The sequence below is a fragment of the Tachypleus tridentatus genome, chromosome 1 (genome assembly GCF_004210375.1).
Source record: "Tachypleus tridentatus isolate NWPU-2018 chromosome 1, ASM421037v1, whole genome shotgun sequence".
In the NCBI taxonomy this organism is placed as follows: Eukaryota; Metazoa; Arthropoda; class Merostomata; order Xiphosura; family Limulidae; genus Tachypleus; species Tachypleus tridentatus.
In genome coordinates, this window is record NC_134825.1 from 134,782,227 (window position 1) to 134,807,725 (window position 25,499).

Here is a 25,499-nt window from a genome sequence, read left to right on the forward strand (position 1 = left end):
TTTGTATTTTTAAACTTGTAAAATTCAGTGTTTAGGTCCTCTGAAATAATAGAAATTGCAATTTATTTAATTTTAGTCTATAGGATTGATACGTTGTTACATTCTGAAAAGAGTATGAAAGTTTTAGTTTGAAATAGCTGAGTTTTGAAAAGTGGGATGTATCTGTAGGAAGTTAGAAATATGGTTTTATTTTCACCAAATATAGATCTGCATTACAGATTTATGAATAAGAAAATTTAAAATCAGTTTCTGCCATTTAAATGCGCCATAAGACCTAATTGTTGGATAAATGTTCTTACTGATGTACAAGTTTAACTCTTTAATTCCAAATGAAAATGATGATGATGCTATTTAAGTTTAAATTCATATGAACTAATTTGTTTTGCTAAATATGAAGAATTGGTAATTCTCTGTCATTCCCAGTTTTTTATTAAAATTTAACATCTACTGCAATAAATCCATATTTGAAAGATTTGTAAGAAAAAAGTTTTTTTTTTTATAATTTCATTTTTTGTAGAATAAGAAAATATTAGAAATTCTGACCTGGATATACCATAACCTAGATCATCAGTTGAATGTAACATCCACAAATGTTTCAGAGAAAATTAAAGGAGAGAGACAGATCATCCATTTACTAACCATTCTTAAGGTATAGATTAATGTTCTGTTTTGTATTTTTACTACTAGTTGTTATATTGATAAATAATCAGTCCAAGTTTAATTTTATCATTGGTTTTTGTGTATATAGTCATTTTCTAGCTTATGAGTTTAGAAACAACTAGACATTTAAGTCATTTTATAGTTTGTGTTTAGTTGCTCACTCTGAGGAATGCAGTAATTTAGGTGTAGAATTTACTGGGTGAATTAAATGTATGCATAAAGAGTGTCTAAAAGTTTAATATTTTCAAATTTTTTGAGGTTATGGTTTATTAAGAATTTCTTTGATATGTTGCTTTGTTTTTGATTACACAGAATGTAATAATTTAATAAAGTATCCTACAAGACTGAACAGTTCTGTACTATATACACACAAGTTGCTGTAATTACACTTTATTAACTCTCTCAGTATGGGCTCTGTCTAAATGACCAACCACAAGACCTCTTTTTTACATTTCATACTTCTAGCTTTCAATATAGTGAGTATGTCTACACACACACACACACACACACACACACACACACACACACACACACACACACACACACACACACACACACACACACACACTTGGTGAAGTATTGTTAATAAACAAACGATTTGTTTATGATTATATTGAGTATTTGTTTTAAATAGTGTGTGTGCAAAGTGATTTTCATGTTAAGGTTAAAAACACTTTTCCTTATTTCAGATATCTTTTTTGTATTCCCTAAAACTTCCTAAATGCATTTCAAACTTTTTTTTTTTTTGTAAAACTTTATATTTTATCTGTTATCTTCTCTATCATAGCACAAAATGGAGTCGGCCAAATTGACCAAACTTGTAACCATACACACAAAAATAATCTAAACAATGTAAATTATCTTTTCATTCTTTTAGAATGACTTCAAATTGTAATGTGAGACCACATTTGCTTATCCCAAGTAGCTCTAAGTTTGTAACAGCATACATCTATTTATAATAAATTTCAATTGTTTTGTTGCTCTTTGAACTGTAACTACTGGCTGCACCATTATAAGTTGTAAATCACTTAGGCATGTGCAGCTCACTTTACACTATCAAATTACATTACTCACTTGCTACTTCAATCTACTTGCATGCTTTTTCTCATGAAACAATTTTATTATTATTATCATTTACTTAATCTTATATAATCTAGAAATATCCCTCTTTTTGCAGTGTACTTACTTTTGTAATTATAGTTAAAGAATAAACATTAAAAACAAGAAATATAATACTTAATTTTTTTTTTCTAGCTCTTAATTTTTGAAAAGAGTTAATCTTAATTGTTTATACTAATTATAGTTTTGCATTTAATTTTTATTTAATTATATAATACACCAAACAATTTGGACTAATAACATTTAAAAAGTAGCACACACAGTTACCTTGCCTCTCAAATTTTTCTGGCTTTCTAAACATACAGCAAGAGTCATTACAAATTTATCCAAGCTAGTCGTTAACTATTAACAACATATGAAAGAGAGGATGTGATAGGTAGGTGTGGCAGGAGGAGTCTAATTTTTTTTCTGTCTCAGAGCTACTGAATAGAAAAATCAAAGACTAATAAATGGGGTTTGTTTGATTAATAATGATTTGATAATTTGTTTCTTTTTGTATTTTGATGGTAGACAAAATAGAGAAGATGGCTTACTAAGAGAAAATGTAATGTATGTCACATTTTTAAACTTTGCCTTGAAGAATGAAGAACTTAAACCTTGTATACAATTAAACTATTGATTTTATGCTACTCTGATTTGTATAACGTAAACAAAAAGTAGTTTAACTGAATTTTAAATTTAAGACACTAAAATCTTGACATGAGCAATAAAAGATACCTGTGGAGATATGTTGAGGAACCTTGGCTTAAAAAGAAAAAATAAATGCAACATTTAGTGTTTTCATGGTATTTTTTGTTATGCCAGTGACAGTTATTGTAAGATGTAATGACAGTTTTTGTATTTGAAATAAATTTTATCCATATAAGTAATACATCTGTTTTTATAGAACTTAAATTTCTCAGTCAGACACTATGTGTATCATTATAAAGGCCTTTGTGTGAGGAGTTTGGATTTCATGTTCGATTTCTTCATTCAGAAGTTGATTTCAATTTTAGTTGTTTTTTTTTATTTGCAAAGAATTACACCACACACACTCTTTCAGTATATCAGTACAATATAAGCTTAAAAATATTCTTCTCTGGAAAGTTAATTTCTTTTATAAGTATTTAATGTATATATAGTATTTGATGATGAGGATACAATTAAAAATTTCAGGTATTTTTCATTTACTTCTTTCCTCTAAATTAGGTTACTCAAAATATTGGTGACATAGTGCAGGAAAAGTTTTCAGAAGTCACTGAGACTTTACTAAAAGCTGCAACAAACAAGAAATTTCCTGTTTATCTTCAAACTTGGGTCATTCAGGTAATATAGTTTGTTTATTTCAAGAAATGTTATTTTAGAAGTAAACTTGTGAAATTAAAATGCATGGTTTGATGTCATGTAGTAATCAAAGTGTTGAGAGTCTAGTGTGTAACTTTTTAGTAAAAAATAGAACAAACAAGCAAAATTAAAGTGATGATATTTATAGACTTCTAACTTAAACCTATAAATTATGCTGGAGATTTTACAGAAATTTGTATAACTATTTTTATATGGCCAGGTGGTTAAGGTGCTCAACTCGTAATCTGAGGGTCACAGGTTTGAATCTTCGTCACACCAAACATGCTCTCCCTTTCAGTCATGGGGGTGTTATAATTGACAGTCAATCCCACTATTCAGTGGTAGAAGAGTAGCCCAAGAGTTGGCAGTTGGTGGTGATGACTAGCTGCCTTCCTTCTAACTTTATGCTGCTAAATTAGGGATGGCTAACACAGATAACCCTCCTGTAGCGTTACGCTAAATTAAAAACAAATAATTATTCATTTCACTTTTGTTTTCTTATTTATGTTTTACAGTATTTTTAAGCCTTGAAATGGATTAGTTTTGTGTAAAAGCTTTAATTCAGGTGCTTGTGTAGTTTTTTAAACTACTAACTAGTTAACTTGCGTTTTATGTTAATTTGGTCTAAGTATATATAATTTTATTCAATTAAAGTTGTTCTTAAAAGATAGATTAATAAACTGAAGATGAATATTTAAAAAATAAAGAAAATTCCATCAATTATTTTGATACTAGATCTTCATGAAGAAAGTCAGGAGATAAACAAAAATGATAGTTTTTATTTTTTGATTTGTTGAGAAACAGACTGGGAATCAACAGAAAGTGAAGGTATTGAAAAGTGGTATGGTTTAAAGATCACTGACTAGAAAAAATCAAAAAATGTAAAACTAAAGTGAAATAAAAAAAAAAAAACAAACTGCCTAAAACTGTTTGAAGTGTTTATGGGGATACTTCTTGATTGATATAACTGAATACCTCCCAACTAGAGTTTTTTTTTAAGTTGACTTTGTTATTGTTTTTCAATGCCATAAACTTGAAGGTTATTTGGGTTTTTTTATGCATTATTAAGTATCGCCAACAGAGATATTGAAGACGTGATGAAACCTCATAACAATGATAACATTGCATCTGATGAATAATAACTGCAAACCTTTTCATAGAATTCATGGAAGAAATGTCAACTTGCGTCAAGCAGACTTTGTAAATCAACATCCTAAGATTATTCTTGCTTAACTGTTTTAAGATGCTTATTGAAAAAAATAATTTCCAAACTTTTACACTGTATATTCTGTATAAATTTAGAGATAAAAGTGAAAAATTGTTTTATTGTAATCTTGTGGCAAAGTGAAGGGATAAGAAATTAGTGATATAATTAATTAATTATATGAATTAATTGTTGATTTTGACCAGTCTCTGTTATAAACATTAAGTGTATTTTTATGGTTAGGTTTTGGTTATTAAATTGCTATTGAAATAATATGTATTTGTATATAGAAGGATATAACTCACTAGTATATCATTTTTTAACTTTTGCATAATAATTACAGCAGTATAGGCTGTTTGTAGTGATGTGATAATGATGAACATAATGTACATAATTAACCTCACAACTGTGTTTACAGTTTATATAAATATTCAGTATGTTGTAAATTAAATCCATTGTGATAAAAATGTTTAAGAAGTTGTTAGAAACTTTCAGGGTGAAAAAATAATGAGAATGGGGCTGATAAAATCAATTTTGATTGTTACTCCAAAAATTATGCAAATGTTAAAAAGTGACTCTTGCAAAATTGCAAGGAAATGTTAATTTTTTCTCAATCAAAATCTACACTTTTAAATTTTTGATGTTTGAATTTTTTAAAGACATTTGTGGATTTATTGGCACTATTGACTTTTATACCTATCTGTTTTATAGGCTCTCGAAAGAATGAACACTGATAAGATATACAAACAATTATGTGATATTCTAAAAGATGCTGGAGAAGCTGTGGAACTTCGTATTTCCATATACAAACTTCTGTTTAAACAAAAACTAGAGAATGATTTATTTTTTGAATACATAAAGGATGTAATAAAAAATGAAGATGGGGAAGAATTTAAGTCTTACGTTGCATGGGATATCATTGGTCGAATAAATGAACTACAAGATTATTTAGCTGAACGTTTTGTCTTGGAGCATGGAGCTACATTTTAGTAAGTTGGATAGAACTTAGTTATATTATCAAATCCTTCAGTAATGAAAACATAAGGGAATGGATATGATAAACAACGATAATAGACCAACAAAAATAGCATAAGACTAATTATTGGATTAAATATACTCTACTGTTAAAATATTTTTTTAATACTGTTCCTGGTTATAATACAAGTTTGTATAGACCACTTTATCTCCAGTATTGTAATACAAGCAAAATTCTATCAGCACAGTTGACAAAACATAAAATCATACAAGTTTTTTGTCATCAGTATAATTAAGTAAACCAAGAACTTGCTCATAAAAGTAATAGGTGATGGAATGTGTGAGTGAGTGTGATTACATTGCTGGAATGCTTAGTGTATTTTTCTGAATGATTATTAGAACTATTGTGAACATGTGTTTTTTTGAAGATTCTGCATTTGTGGAAAGCTTATGTGTAAAATATATTGCAGTTCCAGTAAGAATGTACTCTTAGAGAGGCTGAAGAGGCTTCTAGATACCACATCATTCACAGTTGAAAATAAAACTGATTTTGAAGGAAAACTAGCATTTGTTCACAGTAACCTGCATCTTAGTGACATTCTTGGTGTACATTGGGACTCTGTGAAGATTACCAGTGACTTCTCATATTTTTCTGTCTTTAATGTTACTGTAAGATTATTTGAACATCTACTTCATTTGTTTGAAATTGGTACTTTTGGAAATGGTAAGTACAAATAAGCTAACCTGTTTACCTGTTTATTGCAAATGAATGCTTAGACTTTCTTGCAAGTGTAGTTACAGTGTGTTCTTTAAATGCATTAGACATGCACATGTGTGACAGCTGCTTAACATTATCCTCTCTACAACAGTTTGTAGTGGTTGGTATATGTTGACACAACATAAATATTTTTTGTAAGTCGTTGAATAGGTATGTTACTCTATACTTCTGGTCTAAAGTTTATTTATAGCCTAAAATCAGAAAACCTTTTTCAATCTGCATAACATCTAAATCCTAAGAGCAAAGTTTCAAAAATGCATGGTTGGAAATTTGGCACTTTTGTTCAGTTTATCACTTCATAACTATAACAGATTATGTTTGATTTTTATGGTATTTGTATAATATTAAATACAGTGTATTTTTTTTCTCCCATTTGTAGACATTTAGTAGGTTGTAATATTTCTACAAGTATATCTGTATTACTTAGGTAGGCAATTAACTACCAAAATAGCACCCGTTAGGAAGTTAGAGATTTGTTGCTGTTTTATAGTTTTTCATGTATAATGTGTATACCCATTTTTTAAGTATTTTTACAATTAACCATAGTGTAAAGGCCTTGAAAATAAATTAATCATGTAAATCAGCTGAGAATAGCCAGCTTTTAAGAGACATGTCCAGCTAGTTGAACTTAAATGAAAATTTACCTGAAGTTTATCTATTTTTCTCGATATATTATTATTGGCCAGGTATTTACTTTTAAATTTAAAATGGAAAAATTGAACAAAAATTTGTCTTGTGAGTGGAACATGTGCTTTATGGTTATATACAGCTAACATGTTCCATTAGTGGCATCTGAACATTTCTTATTTCAGGGTACAAAATACCCAGGTTTGCATTTCATTTTGTGAATTAAAATAACCTCATTTCTGAATCACTTTCTTCTTTGCTTAACACAATGTGTGTATCATTTTTTCTCTTGTATATTGTCTTTGAGACCTCCAACAACACATTGAAAGTGTCATAACATTCATGATGTTTGAAATGCAACAGTTTGGAGCTTCCAGCCTAGCCCCATCTTTTTCCCATCTCTGCAATTTCGTATGTTTTATACTCTTGTGCTAATTAAGTCAACTCTGCAAATGGTATTCCAACAGAACTAATAAAATTTTTGGATGATAAAATTTATATGTGGAGTTTTCTTCTTTAAGTAAGACATGATATGGAGGAGACTTCCTAACTATCAAATATTTTATTCAGTAATTTAATTTTATAATGTGCCAAAAGGTACAAGAATGTTATAGTGGTCTTGACTTAAATTATTTTCTGAATGTTTTAGAATAAAGATGTTTTGTTGCAAGATATTTTTCATAAAGTGTAGCATGTGAATTCTAATACAGATAAATTTGCTAAGTAGAATAAATATGAATAATAGCTTCATAACCATATGCAATCTCATGGGTTTTAGAGTTCACTTACTTGGTTTCTCTTTTTTATACCATTCTTGGTTTTATCTGTGGCTGTATGTACCTCTAATTTTAATTCTAGTTTTAAGCAATTTATTTCTTTTGTGTAAAAATATACATATTTTGATTGATTGTTTTTTATGATTTACATACTCCTGTTTTTTGAAGGTAGAGATAAAAAAATCAAAGCATCTCTTGTCAATTCTAAACTGTGCATATATTATAAATCAAAAAGTCTGGCCACATGAACCATAAATGTTAATACATGAAAAGTGATTCTTAACTTTTGAACTTACTTTCATGATAAATTCAAAATTGCACTCCAATTACTTTGCTTCAAAAAACGTTGTGATTTTTATTTTCTCTTGCTGGCTATTTTATTAATCTTGCAAAAACCTTTTTGTTAAACAATAAGAATCAGGGCCTCAAATGGTGAATCATTTCTCTAAGTTAATATATTTTCCACTTAAAAATCATTCTATAAATTCAGTTGGGTGAATAAACTGACTAAATTGTTTTAGATAGGAAATAACTGTATAGACCATTACTTTAGTGAGTTTCCTTTTTTTTTCTTGCATTATTTGTAAGTTATTTAAGCAGTAATTGTTCTTACTTCTTTCACTCTCTCTCTTTCTGCAGAAAATTTGATATTTGATATTATAAAATATGCTAATTTTTATTAGATTGGAAGACTTCAGTGGACTTGCTGATGTGGGAATCCTTCTTTGAAGAGTCAGTTTTTTTCATAAAGAAATGGGCTAAACAGTTTATTCTATTCTTCAGTGATAAACCTGATACAGATACTTCACATATTATAAATGATAAGTTAAAGTTTGTGAGATTTCTTCAAGAGAATATTAAGAACTGGCATCAGAAACTCTTCTCTTCTGATAGATTAGAGATTCCATTATTGTTGCATTATCTGAAGTTATTGGGTAAGTTATTTCCATAAAAATTAGTTAATTTAAAGATGTAAAAATATAAAATAGTTTTAGTGAGTGATATAATCTAAAATAATTTGTTTAAATTCCTTGTGAAATGTGGTAATAAGGAAAGAAACCTGTGACTTTTTGGTTTATTTTTCTTAAACTGGAATTTTGCAAGTTTTAAAGATATGTAATAGGTGTTTGTTTTTTCAGCCAAATCTGTGCAGAGGTTTTCTTTTGAAAGACAGTTATTTTTGATGGTTTATATCAACACAATTGTGAGGAAGAATTAGAACAGTGAATTTATTTAAATTCTGGTATATGATGCAGAGGATTATTTATTACCTATGGTAACAATTGAAATATCTGGTTACTTTGTTCCTGGCTATTCATGTTGCCTGTGACAAATTATTCCAATTCAGTTGAAGTGTGGTTAGTTGCAAATGTATGTGGCCCGAAAATTAACATATTTTGGGAGAGTAATATTATAGGACTTGCCAATGTCCAATCTAAATTCTTTTATCCAACAACCATAACTATGTACCATAAGGAAGTGCTGTTTTTGTAAAGCGGTGATGCCAGAAAGGTTTATTTCCATCAAGATGAAGTAATTTATCCAGGTTATTGTATCAGTTCTTCTGGAAATACATAAATTTCATCTTCAGACATTTTTCATAAGTGTTTATACCTTTTTGCTCAAATAAGAATGTGATAATTTTTATCTATGCATACTGATGGACTTTAGACAGCATGTTAAGAAGAGGGGACAACACTAACTTCAGAGTATTGTGCTGTGGGAATTGCACTTTAGGGCACTGATCAGTGATTTGGTCTATAAGAAATAACACCATTATTGGTGGAGGAAGGTATATTAAAGCCTAGCCACTTATTGTAATATTACCATAGATGATAAATAATCTACATATCTATACTGCTGTTCTATACAGGAAATATTTAGTTTTTTGATGTTGATGGTGAACATACATTTTGACAAATCTGATAACTGTACACATTATAATAATTCAAAAGGTAATGCACATAAAAACAGGACAAAAGCTGGGATCTGTATACTTTTAAAGAAATTATTTTTAAATTATTGTTTGCATTTGGCATATATTGTTTAAAAAAAATATTGCACACCACACTAAACTATAGTATTCTTCCCATCTAAAAAATTAGTAAATTTTTCCAAGTTTTAATTGGAACATGGTAAAGGTGGTTGAGGCCGTGTGATAAATTTGGACATAGGAAGTCTAGTAGAGGAACTTATCCATTGTTTCATGGGGCAGTGTATTTTAAACTACTCTATCTTGTGTATGTAGGAGCTGCTTTATGACTGGTCACATGGAGCAAAGATGTTTGTTTTATTGGTTATCTTTAGAAAGAGGGTATATTTTGAATGCAGTTTAACAATTTAAAACCAGAATTGTTTAAATATTGAAGGAATCAAAATGTGCTGTAGGATTGTCATTTTTCAATGTTATTTAGTTGTTTCATTTCTAATTTTTGTTTATAAAAATACTGGGTTGTGAAATAACTTTATTTTCTTGTTTCTGTTTAGTTTTTCATTTTCATTTCAACTTCATTATTGTATCATGTCTCCTTTATTCTTCTTTTGCAAATTGCTACATCTGTTGTTTTTTGTAGTAGGTTTGTAAAATGCTAGTTGTTACAAAGATGGAATATCTGTGTGCTAGGTTTGACCTTGAAATTACCACAGGGGTTCATTTTTTTCAAATTTGAGGCATGTGGACTAAAAAGATTGCTGTTTTGATAAAACAAAAGTATTAACTATCTTCTACTATTATTATAAAACAGAACTTGCCTGCAGTGTTGTTTTATAGATATAAATAATTTGTTATGAAATATTTTTGTATATTTCATCAGGTAAAGATATTGGACTCTTTGCATTTCAAGATGTCAAGGAGTATGCTGAAATTATTTTCAGACAGCTTCAGAAAGACAAACAAGATTTGTATTATAATACAACAAGAATATTAGAATTAGTTGATTTGAAGTATAGATTTTCAACAATAATAGGATGGCCTCTTTTGTGGAAATTTAATGCTCTATTAGGTGTTTCACCACACTTCAATTTTAAGTTGAATCAAGAAAAAACATTCTGCGGAAGTTTCTTTCTACAACCAAGGTAAGTTTTTTCCCCTAAGATAGTAGTTCCTTGAAAGCTGAAATTTCAGAGGGTGTGCTTTTCTTAAAATTTAGTTTTGGAAGAAAAAAAATTACTGAAAAACTGCAAATATTTGAAATCTATTTAACATTGAAAAATTACTAAATTTCATCTTTCTACTCACTTGCTTTATTATTTACACTTGTTAATAAACCACTATGCATGTTTTGAGCATTTTGGTTATATCTACACCCAGTTGCCTAATCTCGACAGAAATTTATGAATCTCATTTGCAGAAGGAAAATGTATTAATTTGTGACTGGTGAAATAAGAGAGATGAAATACAAAGTTGAAGCCAAAAATAAAACACCTTATTTATTTATCAATCCAAGGAAGAATCAGCTTAACACAAGAATAAGAAAAAAAAGTAAAAAAAAAAGGAAAAATTAAGACTAAGTGAATTAATTATATTTGACTGTATAACTTGCAGTCAGCAAGCAGTAACACAATGAGAACACTACAGGACTTTCACAGAGTTTTAGCTTTCTTACAAATGTGAATTGCTCTCCTCAAACTGAATCCACAACCCACCTCAACCTTCAAAAAGTGTAAACCACAAAGCACAATCTCCTTGCAACTGACTAATTAGTAAAGGGCACTGACATGTGGAAATATCTCTGTTCCATGTAACAGATATAAAGTATTTCCAAAATACTAGGTCAAGGACATAATGTAACTATTTTATGAAACAGTAGACAGGTATTAGGATAAATTATTTGTTTTGATAGATTAAAAAGTTATGTAGGGCTGGTTACTGAACTTGAAAAAAATGAACCAAAAAAGATGAGGATAGTAGTAGACATATCACTTAATCAGGCTACTGATCACGTAAAGACTAAACTGTCTTGACTTTACATAGTGAATAAAATACTTAAAATGCTGTCTTCCCCACTTTCTCTTGAAAGCTTGGTGTTTGAATAGAAGCTTAGCTTTCATCACTATACCTTTCCTTTAGTTAATTTTATAATACTACTTTTACGACTATTTTACAATAGAATAACATTTTATGATTGGAACTTGTAGTTCTATTTATTTTGCCAGTGAGGAAGCTAGTAATGTAGGGATTTTATTCTCCATATAAAGTCAGAATGGTATTATTCATTAATGCATCCACTTACATACCTATCTTGTTTAGTTTTTTTTCTTTGGTTCAGGAGCCAGCCTTACCCAGCTTTTTTTATTTAATGATAATGTGTTTTTTATACTTTTTATGTAAAATAATATATGTGGGTTACTAGGTTTTAGTGTATTCTAAAGCTTTTTCATGGAATAAAAAAACCAACAAAAAACAAAGTAATCAAAGATCATGAACACTTTTTAATCTGTGAAATGATGATAAAATCATAGCTATTGCTAGAAACAGTTAAGTGTTAGGCCTGTTGAAGAAAGATGATTGTGAATAAAAGTAAGAAATCTGTTTTGACTATTTTCCCGTTTTTGACTAGGATGTTACGGATAGCTGAAAAGTGGCATGTACACTGGAAATAGAATGATTATATCAGGTAGCTCTTTAGACCTAGCTTTTCTTGATATGTACATGAATGGATTTTTTTTTCACTCCTCCACTTCATAGATAGTTGGTATCGTAAGCACACCAAATGCATAGTGTACAAAAAACACACTGCATTTTGCCTTGTTAAACCTCACCACTTATTTGAGTTGAGCTTCGAAAGATGAAAATAAGAAAAGGGAAAATAAAAAAAAAAAAACCTTTTAGCATTTAATAGGGAAAATGTGAACACTATGAAATTAGCCTAAATACTAGCTGGTCAAAAGCTTAAGATCATACTGAAATGAAGCGTTAATTGGTAAACACGTAACGAAATTTAGTCATTTGTGTTCAAGCATCAGTATTGTCAACATCTCCCACTGACATTTCCTGTGTTACATTGTGTGAAACCTGGCAAAGGTTTAAAAGTTGACAGAGTTTGAACGTGGCAGAATTGTCGAGCTGTAAAAGCAAGGTCTCTCTCAATATGCCTTCGCTGGTGAGAGTGGGCATAGTAAAACTGCTGTTGCAAATTTCTTAAAAGACCCTGAGGAATACAGAATAAAAATTTCAAGTGGTCAGTCCAAGAAACTTTTGCTGGCATTGAGCAGGAGGATTTGACAGGTTGTCTGGCAAGACCACCAGCCAATTGTCGAACCAGATTAAGGCCCTTACGGATGCAGAATGCAGTTCAAAAACAATAAGATGGCATCTACAGGAGAAAGGCTTTAAAAACCGTAAATGTCTTCAAAGGCCACGCCTTCTTCCACACCACGAAACAGCTGGGTTAACTTTGCTGAGAAGCACCAAACATGGGACGTAGAAAAGTGGAAGAAGGCTTTGTTCTCTGATGAGAAGAAATTTAACCTGTATGGTCCAGATGGCTTCCAATATTACTGGCATAATAAGGATATCCCACCAGAAACATTTTCTACAGGACACAGTGGAGGAGATTCTATCATGATTTGGAGTGCTTTCTCTTTTCATGGAACAGTGGGCGTCAAAGAGCAGCTGGCTACATTGGCATGTTGGAAAGAGCATCATTATTGACTGAATGCCCTCACTTGTCTGGAAATGACCAGATCTTTCAGCAGGACAATTCTGCAATCCACCATGCCTGCAGGATAAAGGACTTTTTCATGGTGAATAACGTGATTCTTTTGGACCATCCAGTATGCTTGCCTGAACTGAACACCATTGAAAATGTTTGGGGGTGGATGGCAAGGAAAATTTATAGAAATGGATGTCAATTCCAAACAGTGCATGTTCTTCATGAAGCCATCTTCACCACTCTGAATAACATTCCAGCCAGCATTCTGCAAATGCTTTTCTTGACCATGCCAAAGTGAATGTTTGAAGTTATTCACAATGAAGACTGTGCGACTCACTATTAAGACCTCTTGTTGAGCATTTCCTACTCTGTTTAGGACTTCTTTTTGGTATGGTCTTAAACTTTAGACCAGCTAGTATTTAGGCTAATTTCATAGTGTTCACATTTTCCCTATTAAATGCTAAAAAAGTTTATTTTTATTTTCCCTTTTTTTATTTTCATCTTTCAATGCTCTTAAACAAGTGGTTGAGTCTAACAACTCAAAATACATATTTTTCTTTATGTTCATTGGCCTTAAGATTTTGGCTAGCAGTGTATATAGTATTCTAAATGTTAGTCATCTAATGTTCATGTGCTGTTAGTCAGTAATTCATGTTTTACCCTGTATATAAGCTTTTGCTTCTTCAGCTTCCCTTTTTTTTTATTGTTATTTTTTTTAATGAACACCATATTTATGTAAGAAAAAAACTTCATTGGGAAATGACATTATTTACATGAGAATTAACTTTTTTACAATTTTGCATACAGTAATAATAAAATGTAGTCAATGATAAAACTGTTACTGCTAGAACTAGGTAGATACTAAGCATATTGAAAAAAGGATGGTGGTGATGAATGAAAATAAGAAATCTGTTTTGGCTAATTTCCAGTTTTCAACCTTGGACAAGTGCAACATATACAGGAGATAGTGACTATGTCAAGTAGCTCTTTATAGCTAGTTTCTCATGATGTGTAGAGAAAAAAATAGAGGACTTTTTGATTGATCTAATACATCAGATAAGTCCCAAGTGATTCAGGTTAAATTTGTAAAGTGATCTATCTATCTATCTATATATTAGTTTGTAACAGCTTAAAGAAAGGAGTGAAACGTTTTTAAAGATTTATGTTGTAATATTTGTTTAACTCTTATCAACACAAGTTTGGTCTATTTGACTGACACAGGACCACTTATTACAACTACAGATACTTCAGTTGTAATAATACTTCTTTCAGTATAATGTATATCTTTACAAAATTTGGCAGTGTTTTTCACATTAAAATTTTTTTTTAGTTCATTCAAAATACTTCACTAAAAATATGAAGATTTGTTCATGAATATATTGAGTATTTGTTTGGAACAGTCCATGTAAAGTAATTTTCATGTTAAAATTAGAAATAATTTTCCTTGTTCCAAAATCTCAAATTTCCATTGTTTTATCCCAAAAATCCTAAATACATGTCAGATGTGTTATATATATAGTAAAAATGTTATATTTCATTTGTTATTTTCTCTAACCTAACTCACAACAGGATCAGTCAGTTTGACTGATCTTATACCTACCAAAATAAATATTGAAACAAATCTAAATTACCTTTTTTTCTCACTTCAAATTGTAACATAAAACTGTATTAATTTATCTTTATTTTTAAGCTTGTAACAGAACATATATCTCTTGATAATTAACTTTTATTGTTTTTACTGCCCTTTGAACCATGTCTAACCACTATCTGCATCATAATAAGCTGTTATCACTTAGGGCACATGCAGCTCCCATCACACTATTGAATTACATTACCCACAAATCTTAAGTAACTTAAATAGGTCCCTATTTTTGCATTTTATTTACTTTTATAATAATAATAAATAGAGAATGATCATGAAAAACAAGAAATAAATTACTTATCCAATCTTTGCTTTTCATGCTGTTGATTGGAAAGAACATTTAAGCCTGTGTATTGCATACTAATGATGGTAGTGCATTAAATTATTTTTGTCGAATTAAATAATGCACTGAAAAACATAAACTAATAGCACAAAAAAGCTGATAATTTCCCCTAACTCTCAATTTATTTGGCTTTCCAACTATGCAACAAGAGCTGTTACAAATTCATCCAAACTAGCTAATTCCCATGGGAATCAAAATATAATTGTAAATGTAATTGTAGCTTATCTATTCAGAAAACAACATAATATAATATGTTGTTTAATGTATGAAAACTTGAACTTTCTATTGGTTATAATTAAGCATGAAAGGGAACTATTAACAAAGTCTGAATGAGTATGGAACAGGTAGGTGTGGCAGTAGGGACATGATTTTCTCTTTATATCTCTGTAGCCAAACAAAATTGAAGGCAATAAAAATTATGGTTTGTCTGAGCAATAAAGATTCTATAAGGAGCAATTTACATTTCATTTCATGCATTTTAAAAAGGATGGTGAATAAAACAGAAAAGATGCCTGGACAAAATGTGTTACTATTTAACAGTAGGGAAGTTAGAATTTTTAAAAATATTTCATTATAAAATTAAGAATTTAAAAGTTGTATACTATTAAAATACGGATTTATAGGTAAGTGTTTGTCATATTAATTGATATTACATAAATAAAAATTTAATAAAATTTTAAATGTAATGCACTGAAACTTTGTCACATGTAATAAAGGATTCCTTGGTCAAAAAGTTTAAAAAATTGTATTGCAAGTTCCAAAGAGAAAAACTTATCTTTTTTTTTAACAGTTAAAAAAAAGTAAAAATATTTATTTCTGGTATGATACATTGCTTTAACTGACGTGTGGAGCTATTGTTCAGTGCTGCCATCTATACATAATTATTTTTGTATGCCACAAGCCTTGAACTTTCATGTGTTCCACTGTGACTGTGGTTCAATTGCTTATTGCTTGTAAATAATCATGTAGCAACCCTCCACTAATAGGAGTGTTAAAACACCTTCCTGATGCATGTTATTCCCTCTATTCAATTTAATTCAACTAAATTATAATTATCTATCCAGTGATCATCAAGTGCAGACATTTGCTCTTTTTTGCATGTTCATTACTTTGTGTGTGTGTGTGTGTGTGTGTGTGAAGTAGTGACTTACTTAATTGATTTATTTGCAGTAATTAATTTTGTCTGTAGTTGTTTGCTGTGGTAACTTACTTTTGTTACTGACTTTTTCACAGTTTAAGATGAATTTTAAGTTTGTGTTTTATAGCTTCTAATATTATTACTGCTATTTTGAATGTTGTATTGACTTCAGGTCTGGAAGTCTTAACTGAGTGATTATCACCTATCATTCATCAATAGATTGATTTTTTTCCTCCCAACAATGTTCAAGTTCTTTGAATTTTTCAAACGTGTTCATGACAGCAAAGATTTGACAAAGTTTTTTTTTTTTTTTTAACTATTCCTGTATGTGCTGCACCTTCCCATTTATATACTGAAATCTGTTATGCCTAATTCTGCCTTTTTGGATATGCTTTCTCAGCTATGTTCCATTTTCTTGTTTAAACAGTTTTCGTGTAATACTGCTTCTTTTATAAAATGACATCAGCCATTACTATCCATTTTGTTTTTTTGTCCTTCCTACAAGGTTTATGCCAAGTATTTTGTTTCTCATGTGAGAACTGATGTAGGCATGCCTCATCTTCCATGGACTTCTGACTTTATGCTTTGGCTTATCAGAAGCTGATCAATGTTTTCTCAACTCCCAGCAGTTAGTGATTTTTGCTTACGTGGGGGACTGTCCCTAATAATACTCTCTATTTCTCCCACTTCATTTTTCTACGTTTGTCTTACCTACATAGCTCTCCTATAGTACTTGTCCAACATACTTCTCCTTCCCAAGGCACTCTATAAATTTCCTGATGTGTTTTTCAGAGGATTAACTTTCCCTCTTTTCCTCATCAGTGTTATTGTCCATTTTGGCTTTATCCTTTCACACATGACATTGTTGCTGTTGGTGTCTTATTGGGAAGAACTCTGCCTTTTCACAGGTTCGTCTACCTTATTATTTTTAAGACTTCTAGATTACTTCTTTTCTCTGCGTGTTTGCTTTTGGAGATTTTTCATAGTTTTTAGGTTCATGTCTGGACTCTGCAATTGTGAATTATTTATTATAGGAATTTATTTGGTAGGGCATGTGGTTTCCACCTCATATGATAGTCTCTCACTTTCTTCATTAGATAACTATTTCTTTCTTGTCAGGATACTGCCTACCAACTGTTGCTATACTTCAAAGTTCAGTGCAGCCATTATTGGATTTTTCAAAATATATTTCCCTCTCTCCAGGGGTATGTATTACTTAGGGTTTGGATTCTGCTCAGTGGTGAACATTGATTGTCCAGGTATGTTTCCTATATCTCAAATCCTCATTGTACAGCCATGAGATATACCCATTGTCTATAACACATACTGCTGAGATGGGATGTTTCACAAGATTGCTAGTAGGTTTTCCTTGCAATGTATTTTCTTAATGGATATGCCCATTTTGGAGTATACTAAACCAAGGACTTAAATAGATAAAGCATAAAAGGATAGCTTTTCACCTCTCAGTGGTAGTCTGATTTTCAAAATTGGGTTTTGGTGTTGACATTCCTTTGGACTCTCCACTCTATTTTATACCTCTTATTCTTCCAGTGGACTATTGAAATTCTGAGTTTTATTTAATGTGATTTGCATATGTGGTTAGTTGTGGATTTGCGCATATGCCCATTTCATAGGTAGGTTTGTACAAAATACACTTCCATTCTACTCAGTGTGAGGTGAAAATGAAGTGAAACATCCTCAAACCACAAGTCAGAGGTATTATTTCTAATGCTGTTTGTTTTGAACTAAACTTGACTGGCCACATATGGTTCATTTTGCTCTGGTCAATCTACATCTTCGGGGACATTCATTTTAGCTTTCCCAACATTCATGTTTGTAGATAGTTCTTCTACAAGATTGAAATTCTGGCATATTTTGGTTTGTATTCTAATCCAACTGGTTTGTCTTTCTTCTTTTTGTTGTGCTTTTTCCTCTTTTCACCTGTATGCACAACACCTATTTCCACACCGGCCACAGAATATACCTATTACAGGGGTGTTGTGGTCTCCCACGTATGCTTCACTCCCACTTGGAATCGCACTCCATGGATATTATCTGGACACTTTCAATATGGGATGCTAGCTATGCATATGAGTGGAGGTAACATACCATATTGGAAGTCATTGGTTTCTATATTTGAAATAGATTTCCAATAGGTGCTTGCCTCCTCTCAATTCCTACTATTCCTTCCCACTAAAAAAAATGGTGCTTTCTGCCTGATCTCGGTGATAGTTTGGTAGAATCAAATAGAGGGAGTCAAATGTAACAGGAGTATGTATTACACTCTTATTGGTAAAGGTTTTTTGCATGATGATTACATGCGAGACTCAGTTGAACCACGTTGATCATGGGATACATAGGAGTTCAAGGCTTATGACATGCAAAACAATTTTGCATACTGAAGGCAACATTGAATGAATAGAGCTATGCATGTTAGTGGAGGCAAGAACCTGTCAGAAATATTTTTGTTACAGGAAAACAATTTCTAAATTTCCCATCACATGTTGAATATGTAATGTGTATGTCCACAATTGTTATATTTCTCAGTAAATGTTTTTTAGCAGATGATTAAGATCTGAAGTCAGTGGCAGAAAGTGCCTAGAGCAAATTATAAGGTTGATAAAACTAAATTAGAGTTTACTACTTTGAGTTAAAAACAAAATATTCGCATACTTCGGAAAGAAAATTCAGTATTGGAAAGTAGCTCTTTAGCTCTAATGGGCAAAAAATCACTATAAAGGGGGAATGTCAAGTCTTAATGAAAACAAGGATGGTGGCCAGAATAAAAAGTTATATAAATTAAAAAATATGGAAAAAACTTGTTTTCTCTCAAGCAAGATCTAAAAATTATTTGTATATTCAGATATTTAGTACAACTAAAGTAAATTCAGTATTTTGTACTAAAATTTATTGATGTGCCTTACTTTCAGATTTCACTGACTGATGGAATAGGTGTGTTTTGAAATGTTCAACTCATTTAAATTTTTTTATCCTACCCACCCCTCTTTTCCTTCATTTACAAGATTACTGTGCATTAAATAATATAAAAGGTATGTTAATCTAACATGTGTTGAGCATTAATTGTCCTTTATAAAAATGACATTGTTGGTCTTGTATTGAACATGGAACTACTACTCCTATTGTCATTTGTGCTCACTTTGATGACCATGACTATTGCCTGGTAGCATAACTTCTGTTGTAATGACCTTCTGTGAAGGATAGCAGGGTCAACTTTAAACTATACATCTTGACAATTTGTTTAGACTCTCAAATGTATGTAAGTTGATTTCTAAAACCAGGTTTAAACAGATCAAAGGCACAAGAATTCATTGGAATTGCATTAGGAGACTGAACAGGTATTTGAATGAATGTTGCTGCTGTGAATTTAGTGTTTTCAGTCATTTTTCTGATTAAATCAACTTTTGATTTACAAAGTGAAGCTGGAAGCTTCTAAGCATTTGTCTTAAGCTAAAATTCATTACAGTGAAGTGTTTTCTTTCTTAACCATGTGCTGCATTTTGTAGATGGAATGTATTTTGAAATTTGTTGCTGTCTAAGGTATTCTACTGGTCTGTAACTTTCTGTGAGCTCAAACATATAGGTGTTAATTATGGCACCTGTGGTACCATGTCTTGCTTTACTTTCTGCAGATTGTTCTTGTAAAGTGTTATTAATTCCTTCTTATTCTGTGTTTCAGAAATGAAACAATATTAAATCCATTCTATATACACACACACACACACACACACACACACACACACACACACACACACACACACAACTGCTAATAAAAATAGTTTTGAGATCTTTCTGTAAGTATTCATATCAGTTAAAAGAAAGTAATTCACTTGCACAGTAATTGTTCTTGGTTGTTACCCAACAAACTTCCTGTTTCAGTTTGTAAATAATGCAGAAGAAATGCAAAAAATTTTCAATATATCTCTGAAGTAATTTTTTATTACCCCCCCCAACATGTATACATTCAGGGGCGTAGATCCTGGGGGGGATGTATCCCACCCATCATTCTAGGTGGGGGGTATGGTGCATACAATCATCCTCCTCTACAGTTTGGTCTGAATTGTTTTATTGCATCACAGGCATACAAATTGTGTGTTTGTTCTTTTGATTATCGTGTTCTTACCAATCGAATTACATAATTAGGCCTAGATGTAGGCTTTTTCAGTAGCCGAAATGTACATTTTTAATATAGGCGTGCTTTTAAGCTTTTTGATCTAAGTGATAGTTCATAAGTATCAGTCAGTAGGCCTAAGTATACATGCAAGTATCATGGCAGCAAGATTACTCTGTAACTGCATGTTTACAGCTTTCAGGTTCATGTAATCAGAAATTATCAATTTGCAAATTGAACAGTCCACAAGTTTTCTATTTATTTAATCCTATAGCTCTGAATTAAACAACAAATATATTTAAAGAATCGTAAAGTATTATTTAACAGAAATTTTCCAATTTTAGTGCAGGTATGACTGTGACCAATCAAGTGATGCTGGACATTCCATACCTGGCATGGACTGGTATTCAATCTAACCAATCATTATATATGCCATTCCAATGGAAATTTACACTGGATGTAGTGAATAGACATGAGTATAGATTATCTATTAACGAACCAAGGAAAGAGCAGGAATATTTCAAAGTTTTGTGAGTTTTTATATGGAATAATTCAGTTGCTATTAAAATAAAACAAATAAGAATATAGTGTTTGAAAATGTTCTTAACATTCTGAGACTAAAATTAAAATTTAACTTTTTTATTGTTTAGAGAAATGTTTCCTTACTGCAAGTAATTTAAAAACATTTAGATATACCAAATATTAATTCAGACTCTCAAGTTTGCCATTTTTCTATTAGTAGATTGTTTAATGATTTGTAGTTTAAAGAATGTTATCAGAATTTATACTGGAACATTTTGTGCTGATAATTTTTTTTTATTATTATACTGATAACTTTTCATATAATAGGTTATTGCTATATTGAGTAGATAATGTATCTGTTTGATTCCTCTGGTGACTATAATGAGTACCTGGGATTTTTTAGTATCTTTTTTGAATTATGCGAGTTCCTTTTGGTGTGTACAGTATCATGATTTTCTTATTTATATGAGAATTACAAGTAAGCTTTCTCTAAAACCATTAATACACACTGTATATTATGATCAGTACAATCATTTTGGTCTACCTTACAGTGTAAAATAATAATATTCACAGACCTGGGATCACTTTTCATTTGCCAAAGTAAATAACAGTTGCTTGTCACTTTGCCTCATCAGCTATCTTACTTTTATCATCCATAAGTTGAGGGGAATTTTTTTGGAAAGTCTAAGACTCTCTCCAAATTAATTTAACAAAGTTTAGAATTTTGATTAATATTTCCAACGTGGTTTCGCTAAAGGAAAATCATGCTTTATAAATATTATGACGTTCTTTGAAAATGCTATTGTTTATGAAGGTGAGTGAGAGTGTAGATTTGGATTTTCAGAAAGCAGTTGATAAGGTGTTGTGTAAAAGGCATAAAAACAATTATTTCTGTAGTTGTGGGGAATAAGTTGGATAATTGGATAGAAGAGTGGCTGGATGCAACAGAGCAGAAGGTTGTAATAAGTGGAGTTCATTTAAACTGGATTGATGTCATAAAGGGATACCATTAGAATCTGCAACTATTTTTGTTTATTTTTTATTTATATCAATGATGTAGATGAAATAATGGTCAATAAATTACATAACTTTGCTAATGAGTTTAAGGTCTTTGGTGTTGCTGGCTCGGAGGAGGATGCTTTACAGAACAATTTAGGTCATTTATTGAATTGGGTAAATAAATGGCAGATGGATTTTAATTATAATAAATGCAAGATAATGCATATGGGTTATCATAATTTGAATAGGAATAACCTTAACAAGTGTTATGAAAACAAGGAATCATGGTGTAGTGGTGTATCAATCTCTTAAGCTATCCAAGCAGTGTGCTGTTGCTGGTGGTAAAACAAAGAGGGTTTTAGGTTGCATTTACAGAAATATTGAATCCAAGTTTAAGTTAATAATTTCATTATTTACATCACTGGTTAGGCCACATTTGGAGTACTGTGTTCAGTCTTGGGCTCCTTATCTCAGGAAGGACATTAAATTGTTGGAAAAGGGTTCAGTGGAGGGCTACTAAAATGGTACCTGGGATGAGGGGATATGTAAGGAGAGGTTAAGATCTCTGAAATTGTTTACTCTTGGAAAAAGAAGAGTTAAGAGGGATCTTTTTAATATTTAAAAATTGTTAGAGTAATTGATAGTGTTGATGCATTATATTTTCTAAGTGAGTGATAGTACTAAAGACACAAATATAAAATTTTGCAGGATAGGAGTCATCTTCAGCTACTTTTTTTTTTTTTTTTTGAGGTGATTTGCCTTTGTCCTGAGTACCATATATTTACAGAAGTTTTCTTGATGGGTTTAGGGCTTTCCTTGATTTCCAAGTTATTTTGGGTTAGTGGTGAATCGAGAAGGTTATTCTTGATATCAACATCCTCGAACCGTTCACTGAGCTCTGTATCATTTCCTTCTGTTCCTGTGGGAGTGAGTGGTTAGGGTTCGTTCTGACAATTCTACTGTTGTCATCTGTTTTACCAAGCATGGAGGAATCAAGTCCAGATCTCTGTGTATTCATACTCTAAATTTCCTGCACATAGTCAGTGACTACAGCATAACAATTTGATATGGGTGTGTCATGATGTAGGAATTATGAATCTTATGACTGATTGTTTATTCTGTTCCAACCAGGTTCTCCCCATAGAGTTATCCCTTCATCCAAAGGTGTTTATGTGGGTGTGTTCACAGCTGGTGACACCACATAAATATATGCATTTGCACTTATTGGAATGTCAATCTTCTATCATTTTGGTCTCCCATTCCTCATCTCTTAGTTCTGGTTGTTGATACTTTCAGCTTAAATTGAAGGGAGCCTTTACTTGTATGCCTACCATCTGATTATGCTCCTTTCCAATGTCTTTTCTCTTATCCAAACCACATCTTGTCATGTTCTGCTGGTTGCTCCATCTTTGCCAGGTCAGATATGGTCCCTATTGGAGAATCAGCTTCTGTCCTTCCCTCTATTTTGATCACTATGTCTGACAACTGCAATAGGTCTTATTTCATTTCAACATCACCAAGTTCCATCTTTACATGCAACTTCTGTCTGGTTCCTTGCTGATACCATTTGCTCTTCTTTATTATTTATGTACCAGAGGTATTGATTTTATTCCAGATTTTGGTCTGTTTGCCATGACTTCCAACCATCCAATCCTGCTGTTCCCTACCTGATTGTTTGATTAAGGTTAGTCTGTTTTAACTATTTCTTATTATAGTGCTTTCCTTTGGAACATCTTTCATTCTCCCATTGGCAGAATTATCTACCCTGGTTCTTTTACTTCTTTTTTGTTCCTGGTCTGTTTACCATCTCCCTTTATTCTGCTGGATTGGAATTTCAGTGTTGACCTTAATGCCCTGTCTGGTTCTCCCTTTAAACCCAGTTCAATGTGATCCTAGTACTATTTTTCCCTTTATACCTATTTTCTTCACCTCTTGGCATGTAATCATTGTCATTCCAATATTTTTGCCATTAATGCTTTACCATTCCTCATATGCTATCTTCTATCTGTATCGGGCCTTCCCTTCCAGGATTATTAGCTTCTCAGGAAGGTTGTCTAATCTTTTGTCTTATTTCACTACTTTCCATTTCCTACCTGCACTCCTGTTTAGATCTGGATTGACTGCTTTGTTCAGTTCGTTCTCTGCCACGTTAAGTCTTGTAGTGACTTATTTCATGGTTTTTGGTCTTATCTGTTTTATGGAATTCCTCTGTTTCACACACTGATTGGATCCATCAACTCGCACAGTTGGTGTATTCTTTTATGTGTGTGGAAGGTCACCTAATGTTTCTTTGCACCATATTCTCCATCTAACTATTCTTTAACAGCTCAAGACTTGCCATCCTTTGGAAGAGATTGTACAGGTTGATATTTGGATGACTATCAATACATTTGTTGCACATTATCTGTACAATCTAGCTGTGACTTCTTCAGATTGATGTTATCTTCTTCTGGCATGCTTACACACATCTGTTTACCTTTGACTGGGGTAGGTCAACATATATTTTTTTTAAAAATCTTATTTCATTGATACACATCATATTTCAGGATCCCACTTGCTGGTTGGGGTGGTGCCTGGTCAGGTTTGCTTATTATTATTATATTAGAATTAAATCTTAAGATTTCTATAATGCTTACTGTTGAGATGGAATATTTCTGTAAGACTATTGGTTAACTTATCTGGTAGTGTGTGTTTCGTATGTAAAGGAGTATTACATATGGACTTCATGAGTAAAATAAATGCCACTTTTGTCCATCAATATACATTGTTACAATCTGTGTCTTTTTGCTTTTCAGAATAAGGAATCACAGACACACATTGCACTGTCTCTGGACATTCAATACATATTTCCCTCCTTTTCTTCTAGTAAAGTACAAAAGTCCTTGCCACTTCCATGTTCCCAATCACTGGAACAACTGACCATGAGGTTTCCTCCTGTGTGCAGTTGATACAATAACTAAACACAACTTTATAGCTTATATGCAACCACTCAGTGAGAAAAGGGCTATCATCATCATTATACTTACTGATTATGCATGAACATAATCTTCTGAATTCAACACAATTTACCTGGATGTTTTTGTCTGGGCTCACTGCACTTGTTTTCTGCTCAGATGGACCACACTTGGTATAATCCAATGTATTGTAAGACACTTCCCCTAGATATTTTTTGCTTGTAAAGATCACAGTTGTTAATTATACAAACTTGTGTAAACTGTTTCTTCTAAATATTTTTGCCCAGGTAACTGTTTGTCAATTACACATTAAGCATTCTGTTTTTGTCCATGCTGTACTGTTTCTTATCATTTATACAGCATTTCTCCACAAAACTATGCTGTAATCTCTTTCCTGAGGTTATGGTGCCTGCCTGTTGCATTTTGCTTTGTATGTATTACTATGTTTATTACTGGATGAAAAGCATACCTGTTCCAGAAATAATGCTATACTTCACAGGTGTGTGACTTGTTTTCTTATTATGACATTTCTTTTTTTCACTTCATTGAATACCGTTACACCTTTTTAACAGCCTTTCCACCTTTGCAATGTGAGATTCTAGCTTTGGGTGAGAGGAGGTAGTAGTAATGAATTTCCAATAAACTTGCCTCCTGTC

At 31.5% G+C, this 25,499-nt stretch overlaps 1 protein-coding gene across 5 annotated transcripts in view; it reads left to right on the forward strand.

Annotated features, from left to right (window-relative positions):
* Positions 1 to 25,499, forward strand: part of LOC143224833 (uncharacterized) — a 146,749-nt gene that overhangs the window by 50,524 nt on the left and 70,726 nt on the right. For all 5 annotated transcript variants that reach the window (XM_076453191.1, XM_076453205.1, XM_076453214.1 and 2 more), the window contains exons 10-16: positions 518 to 649; positions 2,968 to 3,084; positions 5,018 to 5,295; positions 5,752 to 6,005; positions 8,146 to 8,397; positions 10,276 to 10,537; positions 20,713 to 20,898. In XM_076453191.1, coding sequence (XP_076309306.1) covers positions 518 to 649; positions 2,968 to 3,084; positions 5,018 to 5,295; positions 5,752 to 6,005; positions 8,146 to 8,397; positions 10,276 to 10,537; positions 20,713 to 20,898 — 1,481 coding nt within the window. The remainder of the gene's footprint in view (positions 1 to 517; positions 650 to 2,967; positions 3,085 to 5,017; positions 5,296 to 5,751; positions 6,006 to 8,145; positions 8,398 to 10,275; positions 10,538 to 20,712; positions 20,899 to 25,499) is intronic.